We start from the raw sequence: 20224 nt of genomic DNA on the forward strand, positions 1-20224 counted from the left end.
AAAATGAGGAATTCTCGGACGATCTTTTCTGGTCATTTCCGTCAGCAGCCAAGCGAGCCAGAGCCAACTTTGTGAAAATCATGGGTCGGTAAATGCAGAAGCACCGATGAAAGATAAAGAGTTGATGTTCGCCGATATTGGCGTAGCGAATCTCATTTTAATAGTAATTCTCCCAGTTGCAAATTGTTAAATAAATCATGAAAATCCCTGGATCGTCGGTATCAGAAATAGGTTTAATATTATCAGATCCATCAACAATGTTGTTTGAAAAATGTTCCCAGCTCCTAGATCCCAGCTATGGAAATAAATCATATGAAAAAGATTTCATTCAGTAAAGATCAAAAGGACAACCACTAAAAGAGACGGCGCAACCAGAAACCGGTTGATACTCTTATACCACTCTTTACAGCTGAAAGTCTAGATCAAGTGACAGAATTTTGTTTTCAAGCATGTGGTGAATAATGTGGTTAGCTACACACATATTACCTAATGATACTCTTAAATATTTTATATTTAAAGGGAAACAATTCTGTACTTAAAAATTATATCCCTTGTGTGAAAGAGATTTTAAAGCAAAGTTATCTGCCCCTGATTTTTACCAGACAGAGAATAATTTGATGCAGATTTTTGTCAACATCAGCTTAGCAATTTTCATAGTAATTCTCCCAATTGTAAATTGTTAAAATTATTAAATCATTTATATTGGTGATTTCCATGGAATCGTTTTCATCCAATAAATTCTTAATATTTGTGCCTTACATCCATTTTATAAAAGTTGTGTTTTCCGGCTCTTGGACTCCAGTTATGTATAGAAATCATAAAAAAAAAACCGATTTCATTGAAGAAAGATAAAAAGGACAACCAATGATAGGATGGATTGATCAGATAAGGGTTGATACTAGTATACCTCTCCTGACAGCTGAAAGGCTAACCGAAGACCGTAGTAAGTAGCGGAATTTGGTTCTCAAGCATATGGCAAAGCTCTCTAGAATATGTATATAATCAATTAACCAAATTAGGATAAAAATAAATTTACAAAAAGTCATACAGCATCAAAACGCGTTTCCTTTTGTCTTTCTCAACCCTTATCCTTGAGTGGCTCTTGACCTTGATAAGTTGTAATGCAATAGTATCCCCCCCCCCCAAAAAAAAATAAATAAATGAATACAGCAAATGAGATTTGCTTTCCTATTTGCAAACTAAAAGCTTTGCAGCAGATGCAACAGAATTGAAGATTATCTGAGCCGAGATTGTCTTCAAAGGACCAATACCAAAAAGAGGGGTGAGTTAATAGCAGAATAATGATTAGCAAAGAATTTTTTTTTTTTAGCAAACAATGTATTATTTGGATTCTTCAGACTACTGTTCTCATCTTGAGAGCCATTTTCGCAACGTTTTGGTCAGTGTTACCTCTGACCTGCTTCAGTCATATATTGTCAAACTCAAGAATCGGCACAGAATTTTGAACTAGTGAAGGAACGATTCCAATATTTTTCCTGATTCCGATTCCGATACAATTACAGATTCTGATTCTTTATAAATCTCTAAATATTAAACTATATAGCTGTATTTTTTTCTCTGATTACCATAAAAACACATATGTTAAATGTGCAAATATTTTCCGAAACGTAAAAATATACTTGTGAGGGATGATCTATTGATTTTAGCTTCACTGGTTGTTTTAAATCAATAAATATTTATTATTTTATCATTACCACTAACATTGGGTGATTTTGCTTTAAACAAAATCAAATAAAAAAGATAATTAAAAGAATCGTTTTGGCATCGGAAAATCGGTACAAATTTTTCAGATTCCAATACCGATTCTGATACCCTCAAATATTCCGATTTCTCCGATTCCCAATTCCAATTAATCATCCCAACACTATTTTGAACGAAACGTCTCATGTAATCCACAGAGGTTGCATGGTCTCATACCATCAGCCATGACTGGGTAGAAGTTCTAAGTAATTTGCCATTGTATTTTGACTGTTGCCCGCACTAAGGATTGAACCCTCAACATCCAGAAAAACATAACTTGCAGCTGAATTCATTCACTGTACCATGGGTACTTGTGAACAATTCTACTATGAATTTTAGACCTTCTGCAGGTGTATTTTTCTGTCAAACTCAGGAATCTGTATGGACTTTGGAACAGAACCTTTTATTTAATCCACAGAAGCAGCATAGTGTCATTCTGTCAGCCATGACTAAGTAGAAATCCTAAGTAATTCACAATTGTATTTTGAGTGTTGTTGGCAATCTTCAGCAATATAACTTTGGTACTTGTACAGTTTAATGAAAACATTAAAAAATGAAAATATCGAAAAAAAAAAAAAGGTTATATTGTATGTATCGGTTATGGAACGAAGTTCTCCGAAAAAAAATTTCACTTAATTTCATCAAGTAGCTTTTTTTTTTACAGCAAAAAAAAACAATTTATGAAAAGGTTCGATTTTTAGGAAGAAAGGCTAGTATTAAAGATGGGGAGGGAGTGTCGGCACTTTAAATTGAGTTATCTCCCTGTGGTGTGTTAAAAAAATTCAAAGATGGCCGACTTCAACGCGCTCTCATAAAAACATGTTTTTCCGAAGTAAAAAAATAAAAATTAAAAAAAATACTCGATCAAATTAAATGTTTTTTCAGAGATCTTCAGTCCAAGATGGATACGTACAATATAACTTTTTTTTTTCGATATTTTCATTTTTTAATGTTTTGATTAAACTGTACAAGTACCATAATTTTTACAACTGAATTTTTACCAAGTACTCTATCTGTTGTGCCACGGGTTACACTCTAGGAGGTTGAAAGTTCGATCTTCAGTGCAGGCGATACTCAAAGTACAATTGCGAATTATTTACTCATGACAGATAGAAACAGGAGCATGTAACCACCGTGGATTAAATAAAGCGTTCAAATTCCATGCAGATTCCCAGGTTCGACAAGATACACCTGAAGAAGGTCAGAGGTTATATCGACTGAAACGTTGTGAAAAAAACACTCAAGAATGAGAACATTAGTCCGAATAATACAAATGTTGTCCTTTTATTACAGGTTCAACATTTGGTGTTTGAATATCATAATTGGGTTTCAAATAAAATACATCTAAGTAAAAACACTAGTTATGTAATTATGTGTCCAGACCGTGCTCTCTGTTACTTTTGGTTATTCCCTAAGCTCAAGGAAAACCTTAGAGGCTGTCGTTATGAGACACTTGAGCTGAGATGAAAGAGGCTGTGACGAGGGTCATTGACACGCTCACACAAGACGACTTCCACGAGACCTTCCAGAACTTGTTGGAATGGTGCAACAAGTGCATTGCAGTCGGAGGAGATTACTTCAAAGGGGACTAGAGTTTCATGTGTGTACTATCAATAAAATTGCCCATACAAAAAAGGTCTGGAAACTTATTGAAGGCACCTCATGTGTGCAAGTTTGATTAAATACAACAGTTTTTTTCTTTTTTTTTTTTAAATTTTCCTAGCTATTTTCTCAGCATGGCGAGCAATTTTTGAACATGTGGCTCCGAGTGCTCTTATTTCAGCTATTACTCAGGCACTTTCAAAATCCTGTAAATGATTGATCAGAACAGATCTTTAACCATGTTTATATAATTTTATTTAAAGCTCTACGCACATATTGACCACTTTTGAAAAAGTATTGTTTTTTTTTTAGTTCATGTTAATTTATAATTGAATTAAATTTACCAATTACACACACACACACACACACACACACACACACACACACACACACACACACACACATAGTGGACCCTGGGTTGACTTTGGGAGGCCTCACAACTCTCGCTTTTCTTATTTTGTCCTTTAGTCATCATATTACGTGAGTGATGTTTCTGACAAAGGTGAAAGAATTGCTGTTTTCTTGGTTGGAACCTATCCAGTTAATATTTAGCATTAGCTAGTTTGTAATCCTGACGTGTTATTTCTCTTTTTTTAGCTCCTTAGGTACAAGCAACTTAATGCAGAGTCTAGAAGGATTCCCATAATATATATATATATATATGGCACAATTGCGTTGACAGCCTAGTTCTCACCAGATCACTGAAGCTTAGCAAGGATGAGCCTGGCCAGTACCAAATGGGTGACTATTTGGGAAGGCTAAGTGCTATATATACTGCGCCAAATCAGAGATATTTCCAGGTTGGTGTTTGGGGCGTGTTTAATTTACTGGGGGAGATACACCTCCGAATAAATTCGCCTGGCGAGTAGGTGACAAGGCGGTACCCCACATAATGGTGTACCGGCAACCTGCTGCAAAATGCCTTCCTAAACCCGCATGCCAAGCACATATTTGCCACAGTAAATGGTAAGATCTGAAGTGTGTGTGACACGAAATTGCATCTCGCGGATCAAATAAAACACTTTGTAGCTGGAGATGGCTCAATTCTAATGAGCGACAATGTATATCAGAGTTCAGCCAATGATATATATATATATATATATGTGTGTGTGTGTGTGTGTGTGTTTGTTTATGTATAATAATTTAAAAACTATTTTACTTCTTTTATTAAAATTTGAAATAAAGTTATTCATTAAAAAATTATAAAATTATTAGAAATACCGAAAAATGCACAGCAAATAACTCCCAAAATTCCTTTAAATTTAACAGAGACCACAACGCTCTCTTTTTGAGTGCCTCATGGATAAAAATGCAAATACATTTTCTTATATATGCATCCTCTGCAGGGAAAAAAGGGTAAAAGAAAAAAAAGCATTAAATAAACAAAAGGTTAGATTCCAAAAGAGTCAAATTTAAATTTGTTCAGTTCTCAGCCTGCCAATGAAGAGTTACTCGCCCTTAGATCTACAAATTGCTATTGTGACAAGGATATTTTCTACAGTATGATCCACCATTCCAAAAGAAAATGCCATACAGGGAATTGTGCATAAAATTCAAACTCCTTTCTGTAAACAAATTATATTTTGTACAAATAAACTTCAGTCTATGTCTGACTTGCCCACCAAGTTACAGTCATGAATATCCAATAGTCTTTGTTTTATAATCAGTCAATGATATGTGGGGGCACTTTGGTGATCGTCTCATCAGTAGGTGTTATCTTGAATACACTAATCAGACCATAATTGCTCAGACTTATCTGAGGAGTATTTTTCTTTTTCTTACTTCAAATTTACCACTTATCAAAGCCGAGAGGCTACTCAAGGATAAGGGTTAATAAGTGTTAAGTAGTTGGTTAGACAACTCAGTGATGATCAGCAATGATGACACTTGGGTAGGGCCTGATTATTTAAGAGGACTGGACAACAAAAATTTATTTACATAGGACTTGAAAAGGACCAAGTTGCACCAGCCTTTCTTTTTCTCAGCATTCTTTCTCTCACAGACATGATGTTGCTAGTATCAGTCTTTTCTATAAATACTATTATGGTACGTGTTATTCAGAATTGTTTAATCTAGACCCTGCTTCCTTTGTTCCAGCTCGTTTGACTTGTTGGTCTAGTGGTCTTCATCAATTCTTTTGATACCTCATTCTAACACAGATTCCTATTCCAGCAACTTCTTTCCAAGAACTGCACGCTTGTGGAACTCTTCCCCTGCTGACTGTTTTCCTTCTACTTATAATCTTTGTCTTTTCAGAGACTAAGGTTAATAGGCATCTCTTGTCTTTGCAATGACCAGCTTTTGCACATGTTAGCTTTTTACATCAAGTGGCTTTTTCATCATGTCAAGCGATTTAAAAAAAAAAAAAGAAAGAATTCTCAAATTATTCCCGAACTGAAGAGTTCCAAAATCCAAACAGTACTAAGATGGGAGTCAGCCAGCCAGCCAGCCAATAGCGCTCAGCCTATGCGGTTTGAATGAACCTGCTTCCTCCAAAGGAGGAAATGTCAAGGGGATATGAAATTCACAAGCAGTCCCCATCACATGTATCACGTTGACAACTATTTAATCAATGATGTATTCACCATTCATGTTTACAACTTTTTCCCAACGTTCAACAAGATTATCAATACCGTTTCGGTAGAAATCATTTGATTTTGATACAATATATTTAAAAAATGGCAAGAACTTAGTTGCCAACCCAATATATCTCAACACTAGGTTCTTGCAGGGAGGTGTCGATATCCTCCTGCATACAGCACCTGGTATTCCCAAATGGTCACCCATCTGGTACTGAGCAGGCTTGATGTTGCTTAACTTTGGTAACTTAACAAGAACCGGTATATCAACATTATTATGCCATAAGAGGGGACTGGATCTGAATTATTGACGATTTTTGCACATCGTATCCAGGTGTGTTTATCGTTCAATGACAATAAAAGAAAGACTGCTGGAATTTCATGATTGAAACTTGGTGAGCAAGTCAGGTATAGAGTGAAGTTTATTTGTACTAAATTGCAGAAAGGATTGTGAATTGTTAATGATTCCAAACGTATTTCATTTTTCGGAAGGGAGGGGCATTCTGTATTAGAATTTATGAATGATAATTATTAATTAATTAAAATAAAAGAGGGCAGAGTTAAACTCAAGATCGGTTTTCAATGTAGGGAAAATCCAGTACCTCCAAAATCCAAAATAGGCACTGTTCTGGATTAAGACAAAAAATTAAAATTGCCTTAATCCAAAAGGATCTCACATGATTGTCTTCAAGTCCAATGTCAACAGGTTCTTAATGAGCCATGCCCTTATTCTATTTTTACCAAATTTCCACTACTAACGATTATTATGATATTTTTCCATTGACTACCCTACACTCATTGACCCTTATCCTCGAGTGGCCTCTGGGCCTTCATAAGTGATGACTCCTTTTGCAAAAAAAAAAAAAAAAAGACAAAATGATTTTGACACTAGTAAATGTTAAATAATTTAAAGTGTAAGCTTAAGAGGTCTTAATAAGAAATTGAAATTCATGGAATCCTGGTTAATTGGTGTCTAATGATTAGAAATCAAATTGGATGTAAATCTGAAATCATTGCATTTTTAAATTGTAAGTTTTGCTGAAATGTTTGGATTTTTAAATTGTAAGTTTTGCTGAAATGTTTGCATTTTTAAATTGTAAGTTTTGCTGAAATGTTTGCATTTTTAAATTGTAAGTTTTGCTGAAATGTTTGCATTTTTAAATTGTAAGTTTTGCTGAAATATTTGCATTTTTAAATTGTAAGTTTTGCTGAAATGTTTGCATTTTTAAATTTATAAGTTTAATTGAAATGTTTGGATTTTTAAATTCTAAGTTTTGCTAGAAATATTTGCATTTTTAAATTGTAAGTTTTGCTAAAATTATTTTTAAAATCTTTCAACGAAACTGAAATTTGAGAAATATTTATTAATCAATGTCTCATAACAATTGTTAAAATTTCACAAAAATTAGATGTGTCTGAATTTCCACGAATAGCTTCCAAATTCTCTTTACATAAAACTAAATTAAACTAAATATAGCCGAAATTTCTCACACTAATATGTTTCAAAATTTATAATGATTGATTAATTATGAATTTTGTGTAGAAGAAAGGTTTCCATATTGATTTTTTTAAAAGTACACACAGAATTTATGGGCATCATGAGTATTGGCTGAAGAGAGCTTTATACTGGTATCTGAAACAATCCTCTATTATCAGGTTTGAAACCGACGGTACCGATGACTTATCTCATATAAACTTTCTGTAAATAAAAAATATAAATAATACGCTCTTATTTTCGCAATTTTTGTCTTATAATAGAGCACTCTGCTGGAATCCTTTTTTTAAAAAAATATATGTATATATATATATTTATTTCTTTTGTTTGCATTTAATTTTACTCTATATAAAAAAAAATCTCGCATTGTTCTTGGCTTTTAATTTTATCTTATAATTTTCTTCAACAATGCTTCAAGCAAACTACAACCTACTTATATATATATATATATATATATATATACATATATATATATATATAGTGATTAAATGACAAATACTATATTCCAAAGTTCATGGTGTTGACCATCTTATAATTTATTCCTTTAATTTAGTTGACGTTTACAATTCTTGACATTAAATTCTTGAAATGAAGGAATAAATTATAAGATGGTCAACATCATCAACTTTGGAATATAGTCTTTTGTCATTTATTCACTATATTGCTCTGTAATTACATTGAGCTTCTTAAATAAGGATTGGTATATATTATAAGAAAATAAGTATATATATATTGCATGCTCTTGTTCCATCAGCCATGACTGGGTAGAATTATACTTTCGGTTACCTGCACTAAGGATGTAATCTTCAACCTCCAGAAGAATGTAACTTTTACAACTGAATTTTACCAAGTACTCTGTCCACTGAACCCTAGGTTCTTGACGTAACAAGACAGGTTGCCATATTGATTTTTAGTTTTCATTTATTTCATTTTTAATAAAATTTTCTCTTTTTGTTGTTTAATGAAAGATGCTAAGGAGACAATAAGTGTGGAAAATGAAGTCAAAATTAGTAAATATAGAATGATTCACTTATTTAATAAGGGTATACAAACATTTAGTTGGGGGATAGAGGAGACTCTTTATCTATCCCCCAACTAAATGTTTGCATACCCTTATTAAATAAATGAACCATTCTATATTCACCAATATATAGTTTTTGTGACTTCATTTTCCATTCTTATTGTTTTCCTATATAAGCTCCAATGAAATTTGTTGAGCTTTGTATTATCCCGATAAGTCTCTTCTTATAGAATTGAATTTACTCTCTTCTTCTAACTCTCCAAGTTATATATATATATATATATATATATATATATATATATATATATATATATATATATATATATAATTTTCAACAAAAATTTGGCAATTATACCTTTTCAATCATCTTACATTAATATCTTTTTGTTATGACATGACAGACCAAAAATGAAATTATTTCAAACTGATATGTGACAGACCAAAAAAACTTTTTTTTTCAAGCTTAAACATAACAGAATAGTGCTAGTTTGACCAACTTAATTTACTTTAACTGACTTTCAAGGTGAAGGTTAAATGTAAAATCAAAGGCAAGGTTAAGCTGGGATTGAACACTGAACATAGCCAGTTTTAAAAGAATGATGTTTGCATCTAATAAATGTGTGTGCAAACAATATGCTTATCATTTTATGTAAAATATTTATCAGAATGTCTTAACACATAAATATACCTTTCATTTTTATCCTGACTTTTTTAATCAAATTAAAAAGAAAAATGTTTTCGATTTAATCCTGCTATTCAATTTTGATTAAATTAAAAAGGAAACTTTTGTACATTTTAGCTTATTTTATTTAATTCTAATTAAACAAAAAAAGACAACTTTTTTTTCAATCTGATCCTGTTATTCAATTCTGATAAAATTAAAAAGATAACTTTTGATCCTTTCAATTTTGATCCTTTCAATTTTGATTCATTCAATTTTGATGTGCCTTTAATTTTTTTTATTATTTCTAAAATCATCTATTTTTGAAAATCAGACATTCAAATGTGATTTGATTGGGAATCTTATCCTAAAAATGTTCCCATCTACAACTTCTATATCTGCAGTTATATAACTTTTTTTTTTTACATAGGCATCACCATGTATCAAGACGCAGAGGCCACTCAAGGACAAAGGTTAAAGAGTTTACAGTAGTCAATTGGCAATATAGTAATCGTTAGTAATGGAAATTCGGTAAATTTGTTAAATTAAATGGAACGGCTCATCAAGAACTTGTTTATGTTGGATTTGAAGACAACCATATTGTAGTCAGCTGGAAAGCAGGAAAACGAAAGAGAGTTCCACAAGTGTGCAGTTCTAAGAAAGAAGTTTTGTTCATGGGATTTACATTTAGACTTAGGCACAGATAAAAAGTGGAGGAGATTATTGATAGTGTTTTCAGCTAGACGAGTGTTTCTTGTGAAAGTTTGGTGAGGGGGAGGACCATAGATTGGAGCTCAGTCAAACACTTGCCATGAAAATAACGATAAAGCAGAGACAAATTTGCAACATCTCTTCTGTGAGAAAGAGGTTGCAGGGAAGAGAAAAGGACATCCTCTACAAGGCTACGAAGTCTATTTTGAACTCTATCAAAACAGGATAAGTCCTTTCTAGCAGCTCCTGCCCAGATGTACAATTTCTCAACACTTTAAAATAAATGTGGTCATGTAAAACACTTGACCCCCCCCCAAAAAAAAAATAAATAAATAAATAAAAGGCAGCGACTCTCATTGACAGGCTAGGTTTTATTAATCGGGGACAATATCTTTTCTTTAAGGAAAGAATAAAGAGATGAAAAGTTAAAGTAAATTATGGATGCATTCAAATTATCAGAAGCTGGAGACAGAGGGAGCTGTATCAGATGAAAAATAGATTCAAGCGGTGGATGAATTCTACATACCATGAATTTTGATACTTTTCACATAACGCTGGTGTCGGGATATTTTATCTGGAGTTTTAAGACATTTACACTTAAGATAAAAACAATGATCATCACTAGATATTCACCATATTGCAAAAGGAATTATAGGATGATTTTCAATTATCATGGGATTATTTTTTTTGTCTTTGGGAAAATATAAACATGAAATCAACAGTATGCAAGAAATTTCAATGCATTATAAAGATATTTTTAAAATGTGGACACTTAGGCAAAATTTTCTCAATCAAATAAGTTTGATTAAACAACAAAAAAAAAAGACAAATTTTGTAGATTTGATCCTAGTATTTAATTTTTAGTAAATTAAGACAACTTTTTTCAATTTTATCCTGACCTTTTTAATCAAATCAAAAAGAAAGAAAAAAAATTTTCAATTTAATCATGCTATTCAATTTTGAATTAAATTAAAAAAGAAACTTTTGTACACTTCATCTTATTATTTCATTCTGATTAAACAAAAAAAAAAAGAAAAGACTTTTTTTTTCAATCTGATCCTGTTATTCAATTCTGATTGAATTAAAAAGATAACTTTTATCAATTTGATCCTTCCAATTTTGATGTGTCTTTAATTCTTTTTTGTTATCTCTAAAATCATTTATTTTTGAAAATCAAATTTATTTTTGAAATTCAAATGTGATTGGATTGGGAATTTTATCCTAAAAATTTTCCCATCTACAACTTTTAAATTGTCAAATAAAACCCTACAAATCATTACAAACGTCATCAATACAGATTTCAACTGTCTGAAGATAATCTGCTGAGATTGAAGAATCGGTGCTACATCACAGGCAAAATGCACCATACATTTCTTTTTTTTTTTTTTTTTTGAAAATGACGAAACTGAGTATTTTTTACAAAATTCTTGCCCTTCAGTTTTCTTTGTATTTCTATAAGAAATTGAGGAAAAGAAAATATTTTATTCTTTACCTTTATAATTAGGATATATTTAAGATGTTCTATACATGTAAATAATAAAATAATTTGCATAAACACACACATACATATATACATATATATATATATATATATATATCACATAATCTCGTTGACACACCGGTTTTTGAAAGATCACCAAAGTTAAACAACGTTGAGTCTAGTCAGTATCAGATAGGTGACCATCTTGGAATACCAGGCACTGTATGTAGGAGGACATCAACACCTCCCTGCAAGAATAGCAAAAAGCCTAACGCTGGCAGTGTGTTATTTCACTCACCAGGAAGCTCAACCCCAAAAAGTGAACCATCAGTAAAAATATAATCTGCGCCTCTCCATTGATACAACAGATTTTGACTGTGATGGCACTCTTCAGTTCCAGAATAGTCTGCAGATTGTTTTATATTTGAGATAACCTCATACATAAATATTGGTTGGGTCCAGTGAGTGTGAAGATTATTCAGGATCACACCTCCTACTGATGAAACGAGCACTAAAGTGTCCTAGCATAATGTTGGATGACAATAAAATGAAGATTTTTGTTTAATGAAAAGTTTTACTTCTTAACCTCATATTTTATATCCTCCCTCATATCTGACATAACTTCCTCCTACTTATATCACAGATTTCCGTTCTCACGAATACCGTGAAGTACACTACCTCATCTCATTGAAATAAGACCTACAACACTTCTAAAAAGATTTTTTTAAATATATAGATTTACTTCTTTCCAACTCTTTTTACAGATTATTCTGATAACAAATACAGTTATAATTTTTTAAAAATAAACATGGATTTTATGGACATCACACACACACACACATATATATATATATATATATATATATATATATATATATATATATATACAATTTAATATATATATATATATATATATATATACAATTTAATATATATATATATATATATTAAATTGATTAAATATATATATATATATATATATATATATATACAATTTAATATATATATATATATATATATACAATTTAATATATATATATATATATATATATATATATAATTTAATATATATATATATATATATTAAATTGTAATTCAATGAATTTAAAAAACTCTCATTGAAATGAAATGAAGTGGTTGAGTTTCATATCAAAGAATTTTTATTATTCTAAGCAGGACAAAGAATGCTTTAGAAAATTAATCTCCTTAACCTATAGGGTTTCGATGTCTTCCATCTCATCAGAGGAGAGAAAATATTAGCAAATAGTTATAAAGGTATGCACCCTATTTGCTAAAGTCAGTGAGATATGGAAAGTCAAAGTGAAAATAATGCATTTATCAGAAGTCCTGTATCAGGAGGATTTGTAGAAAAAAGGATATGAATGTTTTTTTTTAGATCCAGCTTGCTTGGTAAAATCCATGTTATACGTTCTCTACATCAGTTTGGTAATAATGTCCAAGCTATATATTGGGTAATCCGCATAGCTGTGTAGATATCCGAATCGGGCAAGTGTTTGTATAAATTTGTTTGTGGGTTCAGCGATAATAATTCAAAGTCTGGTGGAAACCTTTTCATTAGAAGTCTATATTATTTTTAGTGGGGCGAAGTGTGAGATGAGATGGTAGACATCGAAACCCTATAGGTTAACGAGATTAATTTTCTGAAGCATTCTTTGTCTTGCTTAGAATAATAAAAATTCTTTGATATGAAACTCAACCACTTCATTTCATTTCAATGAGGGTTTTTTTAAATTCATTGAATTAAAATTTAATTTATTTGCTCTATCTTGCATATCGAGCAATTCCTGTTTAGATGGGATAACTTATAGAATATTACTGCCAGTAATATTTTTGTAAACCTACAATCTCACGTTTCCATAACAACTGATTGTTAAATAAAAACTATTCTGAAGTGTATATATATAATTAATTTTACCCTTCCATATTTGGTCTTCACTTAATTGATACTTTATTTCCAGTCACATAACAATGTTGGCATTCTGACACAATTTAAGTAATGAAAGATACCTTCATTAAAACTCATTAAACCAGTGTCCCCTCCCTCAAAAAATCATGCGTGTCTAGACGTTTAATTTAAAAGATCTCCAAAACATTTTCTTTTATTTTTCCTTTATTTTTTCTCTTCTTTCTATTCGATTTTCATTAAGTGACTGGCCTCGAGTAAGACCAGAGGTTTGTTGTTGCCTGATGATGTTTTTGTGGACTGAAACAGTAAATATATTGTAGCGACTTATGGTAATTTTGTTTATCTAAATTGAAAAAATAATATCCTGCTCTTTTCATTGAGCACTAACAACAAATTCAATGGTTTTTACTTTTGGATATTTTTAACCTGGAATATATATATATATATATATAATTATAAATCAGAAAAAAATAAATTGTGTCAGGTTATTTATTATGCTTTCATTTCATGCCTAATGCAATGTTTTGCTTATATATATATATATATATATATATATATATATATATATATATATATATATATATCAGATTTTACAATTAATAAGATGGGTATTGAAGACTCATTTTTTTTTTTTTTGATTTTTCGGATAGTGTAACCACCAGCCTTTTTCAGGTGTATCTTTTGAAATTCGAAAATCTTTTGGTCCAACTTGGAAATCTGTACAAAATTTTGAATGGACACCTTTATTTAATCAACAGGGGTAGCATGCTCTTGTTCCATCAGCCATGACTTGGTAGAAGTCCTAAGTAATTCGTGATTGTATTTTCAGTCACCTGCACTGAGGATTGATTCTTTCACTGCCTGAAGAATGTAAACTTTTACCACTGAATTTTGCCAAGTACTCTATCCACTGCACCATGGGTCCTTAATGGAATGAGAGCATGCTACTTCTGTGAATAAACAGTTCTGTTCGAGAATAGTCGTCTGAATAATCTAAATAATATGAATAATCAATCCTCATCTAAAAAAATTCAGAAACTTTAAATCTTGTCATATTATCTTATATGCCGACATTTTGCTGAGAATAAATTAAATTTTTTTTATTATTTCAGAAATATTTTTTTTATAGATCAGATTTCACCATTTTCTTTTATTGTTTTTGAAAAATCAAGAAATAAAAGAATATTTAAATTGATTAAAAAACAGCATTTAAAAATGTGCGTGTATCAATGTGCTCTTCTGATAAAGGAAAAAACAAAATTTTCTAATTTTTATTATTTTTCAAGAAAAAGTTTTTTATTTTGAATTTGACTTAATTAAAAAAACAAAAATCTTTATGTACATATGTACCCGTCACAGAATGGAGGGGTCATATACCAAAAATCATGTAGTCATTTTTTTAACTAAGAAAATTAAATTTTATAAGAAAACGAGTTAAGATTCGCCATATTGGGTTAGAATGTGTTAAGATTCAAGGGTGACAACTCAATTTGACTATCAAGATTTTTTTTTGTATTAAAAATAATTAAAACTTTAATAGCTAAAAATCACAACTTATGATTTTCTTAGTTAAAAAAAGACTACGTTATCAATTTACATGAATTTTAGAATATGACATCTCCGTTCTGTGTCAGGATGTACATTATAAAGATTTTTTGTTTTTTGTTTTTTTTTATTTTTCATTAAGCACCAAAAAAGTAAAAATGAATCTGAACCAGTCAAAAATTTTAAAAATTAAAATAAAACAAAAAAAATAAAAATATAAATTCTTACCATAAACTTTCTTCGAAGACCTCCGTCTTGGAGCACTTTCAGGAGTATAGATATGCATTTTGCCCCTAAAAAAAGAGAAAACAAAAAGAATCTGTAATGGAATTGGTCATCACATTTACTGCTACTAAGACTAAGCTTCTTTCCTATTGAACTACAAAAAACCTTCTCAATCACCGATTGCTATGACAGAGCTCATCATTTAAACTTCTCGACTTAACATTCACAGGCAACATGAATTCGAACAAATACATTGAGGACATTGCCAAGGCTGCTGCAAAGAAGGTGGGCTCCCTCTACTAGGAAAGAAACTTCGCTCATGTAATTTTGTTTAGTTTTAGGAACAGATAGAAAGTGAGAGAAGTTATTGATAGTTATTGTCGCTAGATGAGTATTTGTTGTTAAAGTTTTACAAGGGAGGGAAAACCATAGATTGAAGCTTACCAAGTCAAGCACTTACCATAAAAGTAACAATTTTTAAATGAATATTAACAAAGAAGATGGGCTCCCTCTACCACGCTAGAAAATTACTTATACCAGAGAGCATTCTATATCTTCACAAAACCACAATTCATCCATGCATAGACCATTGTTGTCACATTTGGGCTGATGCATTTACCACGGGTCTCTCTCTTTTAAACAGGGTCCAAAAGGAGTCTCAAATCTTCCCACGCTATCGACCAAGCTCCAACCTCTGTTTCATCATTGCAATGTTGCATCCCTGTGCCTATTTTAAAAGTACTTTAATAGAATGTTCTCTGATTAACTCATAGCACGTGTCCCTCAATCAACATGCAGCAAAATTTTCCCCCTTCACTGTTGAGGTCTACTCTAATAGTTTCTTCCCTTGGACTGCTAGACTTTGGAATTCCCTTCTTGTTTCCTGTTTCCCTGATTGTACTAACCTGCAGAAGTTTAAATGTTATGTGAACAGATATCTCTCTACTCAACTCCCCACAATCCCTTGTTAGACAAGATCCCAAATAATAGCTCCTTATGTCCAAGTGACAATATGCTTTGTTGTGGTAAAACTGTGCAATTGTGAGGCATGGGTTGCACAATCTCAACCGCACCTCTCCTGAATCGGCACTGTTTGAATCCAGTGGCAAAGAGAAGTGCTAGACGACTGGAAACAATGCTGAGATAAGCAAGATTAAGCAGCGTTGAACCTGGTCAGTATTAAATGGGTGACCATTTTGGACTTCCGAGTGCTGTATATGCTCTTTGCTTATCTTGGAGTAAAATGAATATTAAAAAAAAAATGCAACTAAATAATAACGTTCAGGTTAATTAACATTGACTCGATTGTTTCATGGCATATACCACCTTTTTTTTTGGGGGGGGGGGTAACTGAATCGAGTCATTTTGGTAAAATGTTAATTACAGTTGTCACAGATATAGATGGGGTCTGGTTACGAGAGCTTGACATTTATGCTCATTGCTCTCCTTAAGTATTAAGGTTACATCTGCTAGTTATAATTTGCAGGGGAATACGTTAGCACATAAACAGGTATGACATCTGTTGGATATTTGGGCAGTGTGTACGGAGGAATCATTTTTGACAAAGATGTGCACCTGTAATAATTATCAAATGTACCAAAATGTTATTTAAATAAAAATTATGAACTTGACATCTTGATATTATCTAGGCTATGTGTACCAAGAGATCGTTTGATATAAGCTTGCACCTATAAAAACAATAATAATTATCAAATGTACCAAAAGTTCATTTGGACAAAAATTATGAACCTGACATTTTGTTAGTATCTAGGCTATGTGTACCAAAAGATTATTTTAACATAAGCTTGCACCTGTAAGAACAATGATAATTATTAAGTGCAGTAAAAGTTCATTTAAGTAAAAATTATAAACCTAGCAGGCACCTGCATGACGAAGCAACAAATCTGAAATTACCAGTAAGAAAAGTTGAAAGTATGATGCTTAAAAGGTCATTTTAGGCAAAAGGTTACACAGGTGTAATCAAAATCAGATCAATCGAGTGAAATGACGATAAGATGTGGTTACCATGACAATACCATCTCAAAAGGTTTCAGGTAGTCACAAATCTTTATATAATAACTGAAAAGGATATCATTGTTGGTTGACATTTTGAGCCGAGAAGAATCAAACCGTTAAATTCACGTGTGTGCAGTCGAGATTGAACTCACTACATGAGTTTGCAGCGTAATTCAAATCTTGTCAGTAGCTGAATACTTGATGCATCGCTAGGGCTAACACCCAGCCATCCATAAGTGTCACTGACAATAAAGATACATTGTCATATTTTTATAGATCAGTGTGTTAAACAGCATAATCGCCTTTGACACACTGGTTCCCGTCAGATCACTGAAGTTAAGCAACCGATGAGCCTGGCCAGTACTAGATGGGTGACCATTTAGGACTTCCAGGTGCTGTATGTGCTCTCTGCTTATCTCAGCATTGTTTCCAGTGCTAGATTTCTTGCCCCTGGACTCAAGCAGTGCCAATTCAGGAGAGGTGTGGTTGGAGATTGCGCAACGTTTGCCTCATAATTACATGCGCAACTGCCCCTACAGGGAGTATCCTTTGTCTTTTAAGACTGAACAGAGGCATCGAAATCAGTGTGTTGTCATTCTTTTAACGCAGCAGAAATACAACACGTCCATTAAAGCATTTAAATTAGTAGAGGTATATGTTAGCACTCTGCCATTTCTGCTCATTCCTCTCTCTTCACTGTCGTTAAATAGTAAGGGTACATCCACTAGTAATTATTTGCAGGGGAATATGTTAGCGCATAAGCAGTAACGGTCCTGGATATGACCTAAAACTATATCCGATGGTGAGGCCCCACCTTGCAGGCCTTGGGGAGTGTGGAGCCACCCTTTAATTGCCATTGCTTCCAGGTCCACTCTGACCCGGAGTGGTAGTACCTGTTAGGGTCCCAACTATGGATTAAATAGAATCCGACTTAAAAAAACAAATATGCTCCATTAAAAATCGTTCCTCAAAATAACTAGATTCGGCATTAAATAACCTGAAAAAGGTTGATATGCCGTAAAACAAAAACAACCAACCAACCAACCGACCAACATAAGTAGGAAATACAGATTTTAAGAGAAGAGAGGTCAGGTCGCTGGACTTTGGGGGCACTGTCACCTGTGAAGACGCGAGTTAGAGGAAATCACATTACACAAGATAGTATAAAGGTGAAAAGCAGGGAAGCTTGATAAGAAATAACTTATGAATCAATCATAAACGAAGAAGCCAGATTCAATAAATCCATAGCCCAATATATCCTCCACACATGCTGCAACACCAACTAATAATAATAAATAATGGTTCTTCAAAAATGCGCATCTCAATTCTTTATATCTTCCATTATTTATTTGTAGAGTTTGGTTTGGTTGCTTTGTTTTACAGCATATCAACCTTTTCGGGTTATTTAATGTCGAATCCAGTTATTTTGTAGAAGGTTTTTATTCTTCAAGCTTTTTGTATCTTCAATCACTAGTTTGTAACGTTTGGTTTTGTTTATGTTGTATTTAGTGGATTTTATTGTTTTTGTTCCCTGCCCTGAAGAACATGAGTGAGTTTTGCAATGAGAGAGGAAAAGGATTATAGTATTAATGTTTGGTACATTTTAAGTTAGGAAACCAGCCAAGAAGTGGGGGAGATAGAAAAAGAAAGTGGAAATGGGAAGGAGGAAAAGGAGGAAAAGGTGGGTTGTTGTTTTTGTTTTTGTTTTTGCAGAACATAATTAAGTTTTTGCAAAAGGAAGTAGAAAAACAAAAAGCATCAATGTTAGGTGCATTTCGTCTCATGAAGGCAATATCTTCAGACAGCCTGATCTGGTAGTACCAGGCCTAATAATGGTTCTTCAAAAATGCACATCACATGAAAAGTGTTCTGAGTCTTAGAGAATCCCCATGGTTGAGCATTGAAGTAGTTTTGTTTTTCAATAAGAAAATAATACTTTATGAGTAATAGAAGAGCAGCTGTCAGGTCTGCTATTTTGGAACTGATCTAAGAAAAAAAAAGAAAGAACAAGGGGAGATAACTCAATTCGAACTTGCGCGATTTTTTTGTAATGCTTATGAATTCCCATCAATCGCATAAAAATGATTTTATTCATAAAAATAAAACTTCTTGATCAAGTTACGTGATATTTAGAACATGATATTTTCGCTTCGTGATAGGTACATACATCATACAGATTTTGGTTTAGTTTTGTTTTTGTTGAGGGAATTCTTTAGTTTTGTTTTTATTGGGGGAATTCTGGACAAGAAACAAAAACTTGCAGCACTTGATAATGAAGAAGGAGGAGGAGGCCTAAAAGTGGAAGTTGAAAATCATGCGGCATCCGCCAGAAAGAACAGCCAGGCTCGACAGATGGGGTGGGGCTTGGGGGGGGGGAATAGTGTTGTACAGGTAGTTAAAAATCGGACCATCTTTTATATTATTGATCTCTCTCCAATTGTCTTTCTGCCTCGTATAAATGCATTTCTATTATTGTTCTGTTATGAATAAAACTTTTACAATCTGAGTTACTGCAGAGAAAATGCACAAATCTATGAGGTTATACACCCACAACGGTAAGCAGTACATCACATTAGTGAACAGTAACAGAGGTTAAAAGAAATATGGAGTACCGATAATTGTAGGAGTACTAGGAATGGCTCCCCATCTAAAGAAAGATACTTTGAGACAATTTCACTTAATTTGATCGAGTAGTTTTTTTTTACAGCGGAAAAACACGTTTTTATGACAGCGCGTTGAAGGCAGACATCTTGGATATTTTCTTAATTTTTGTTTGGAGTTCACAAACACCACGGGAGATAACTCCAGTTAAAGCGCTGACACCCCTCCCCATCTTTAATACTAGCTTTTCTTCCTAAAAATCGAACATTTTGCTCAGTATCATAACAAATTGTTTTTTCGCTGTAAAAAACAAAAAACTGATGAAATTAGATGAAATTTTTTTCGGAGAACTTCATTCCATAACGAATACGTGAAATATAAACTCTTTTCGATATTTTCATTTTTTAATGTCTTGATTAAACTGTACAAGTATACATAAATTATATGTTGCTTCACCATTGTTCAAACTTCAGGGCTTGAATTTGTTTCTTCAAACTCCTGAAATACTCAGCAGCAGGATTCCAACAGTAGTTAGCTATTATGACTGTGTCCCAGTGACCCTGATACCTGGTCTCTATCTCTTCCCGGGTCCTGATGACA

The 20224-nt window shown here is 32.5% G+C and overlaps 1 protein-coding gene across 11 annotated transcripts in view; it reads right to left on the reverse strand.

The window, feature by feature from the left end:
* Positions 1 to 20224, reverse strand: part of LOC145243643 (phosphatidylinositol 3,4,5-trisphosphate 5-phosphatase 2A-like) — a 399304-nt gene that overhangs the window by 69255 nt on the left and 309825 nt on the right. For 7 of the 11 annotated variants that reach the window (XM_080106681.1, XM_080106678.1, XM_080106676.1 and 4 more), the window contains one exon: positions 15011 to 15075. In XM_080106681.1, coding sequence (XP_079962807.1) covers positions 15011 to 15075 — 65 coding nt within the window. Of the gene's footprint in view, positions 1 to 10356; positions 10405 to 15010; positions 15076 to 20224 lie in introns of all 11 variants that reach the window. The other 4 variants (XM_080106675.1, XM_080106673.1, XM_080106677.1 and 1 more) reach the window with 1 other exon arrangement.

The sequence above is a fragment of the Euprymna scolopes genome, chromosome 22 (genome assembly GCF_053919585.1).
Source record: "Euprymna scolopes isolate OS-2025 chromosome 22, ASM5391958v1, whole genome shotgun sequence".
Taxonomy (NCBI): Eukaryota; Metazoa; Mollusca; class Cephalopoda; order Sepiida; family Sepiolidae; genus Euprymna; species Euprymna scolopes.